Source organism: Brachionichthys hirsutus, chromosome 16 (genome assembly GCF_040956055.1).
Source record: "Brachionichthys hirsutus isolate HB-005 chromosome 16, CSIRO-AGI_Bhir_v1, whole genome shotgun sequence".
NCBI classification, from domain to species: Eukaryota; Metazoa; Chordata; class Actinopteri; order Lophiiformes; family Brachionichthyidae; genus Brachionichthys; species Brachionichthys hirsutus.
The window spans coordinates 707,058-708,063 of record NC_090912.1 but is presented as its reverse complement, the minus strand read 5'-3'; the positions used below and the strand labels follow the sequence as shown (position 1 = coordinate 708,063).

At 63.0% G+C, this 1,006-nt stretch overlaps 1 protein-coding gene across 1 annotated transcript in view; it reads left to right on the top strand.

Moving 5' to 3' along the window:
- The window catches only part of LOC137905467 (syntaxin-1B-like), a 5,388-nt gene continuing 4,382 nt past the window's right edge, over positions 1–1,006 (top strand). Inside the window, exons 1-2 of the mRNA XM_068749711.1 lie at positions 1–33; positions 579–653. Of these exons, the coding sequence (XP_068605812.1) occupies positions 1–33; positions 579–653 (108 nt within the window). The remainder of the gene's footprint in view (positions 34–578; positions 654–1,006) is intronic.

The window sequence follows — 1,006 nt, the reverse complement described above, 5'->3', positions numbered from 1 at the left end:
ATGTTTGTTAACCCGACACCTCCAGCGTTTAGCGTGGGTGTGTTCTTCCCTCAGTGTGAGGGGGGAGGACAGGGGAGGACGGGGGGGAGGACAGGGGAGGACAGGGGAGGACAGGGGAGGACGGGGGGAAGACGGGGGAAGACGGCAGGAGGATGGGGAAGGACGGGGGGAGGACAGGGGAGGACGGCGGGAGGATGGGGGAGGATGGGGGACAACGGGGGGAGGACAGGGGAGGACGGGGGGGAGGACAGGGGAGGACGGGGGGAAGACGGGGGAAGACGGCAGGAGGATGGGGAAGGACGGGGGGAGGACGGGGGAGGATGGGGGACAACGGGGGGAGGACGGGGGAGGACGGGGGGGGGACGGGGGGGGGGGGGGGTGGTGAACAAATCAGGAAGGACCGTGTCGACCTGGACCAATACACAGACCAGAACTCTTCTGGTTCTTGACGGAGCGTCTTCTGGTTGGACGCCTCTGAAGTTCTGCCTCTGTGGTTCTGGTTCCGTCTCCGACAGCGACCCGGTCGCCGGTTAAAGACGTTTGTCCCTGACGTCTTGTCTCTCTCCGTCCGTCTGCAGGCTAAGGACAGCGACGATGACGAGGAGGTGGTCCAGGTGGACAGGGACCACTTCATGGACGAGTTCTTTGAACAGGTGAGACGAGTTCTGGTCTGAAATGTCCTTTAGGGTCCTTGACGGGACTGCCGGATGACGCTACCGTCCCGGATCAGAATCTCTCGCTGGACCAGGGGAAGTCGCTCTGACGTCTCTTCGTGCGTTTCCACGAGCAACCGGCAGGACGTCGGCGTATGTCCAGCGTCCTCCTGTGACCCCGCCTCCTGTGACCCCGCCTCCTGCAGCTCGCTGTGTGCATTAGCCCGCTGATGAATGCTAACGTTTGACTAGCATCAACGTCGCCACGCTACACGACGTTTAAACCGCTTTGGTCGCAGCATCACTCCGACCGTGACGGCGTCGCCGTGGCGATGCGTGCTTCCTGTGTGTTT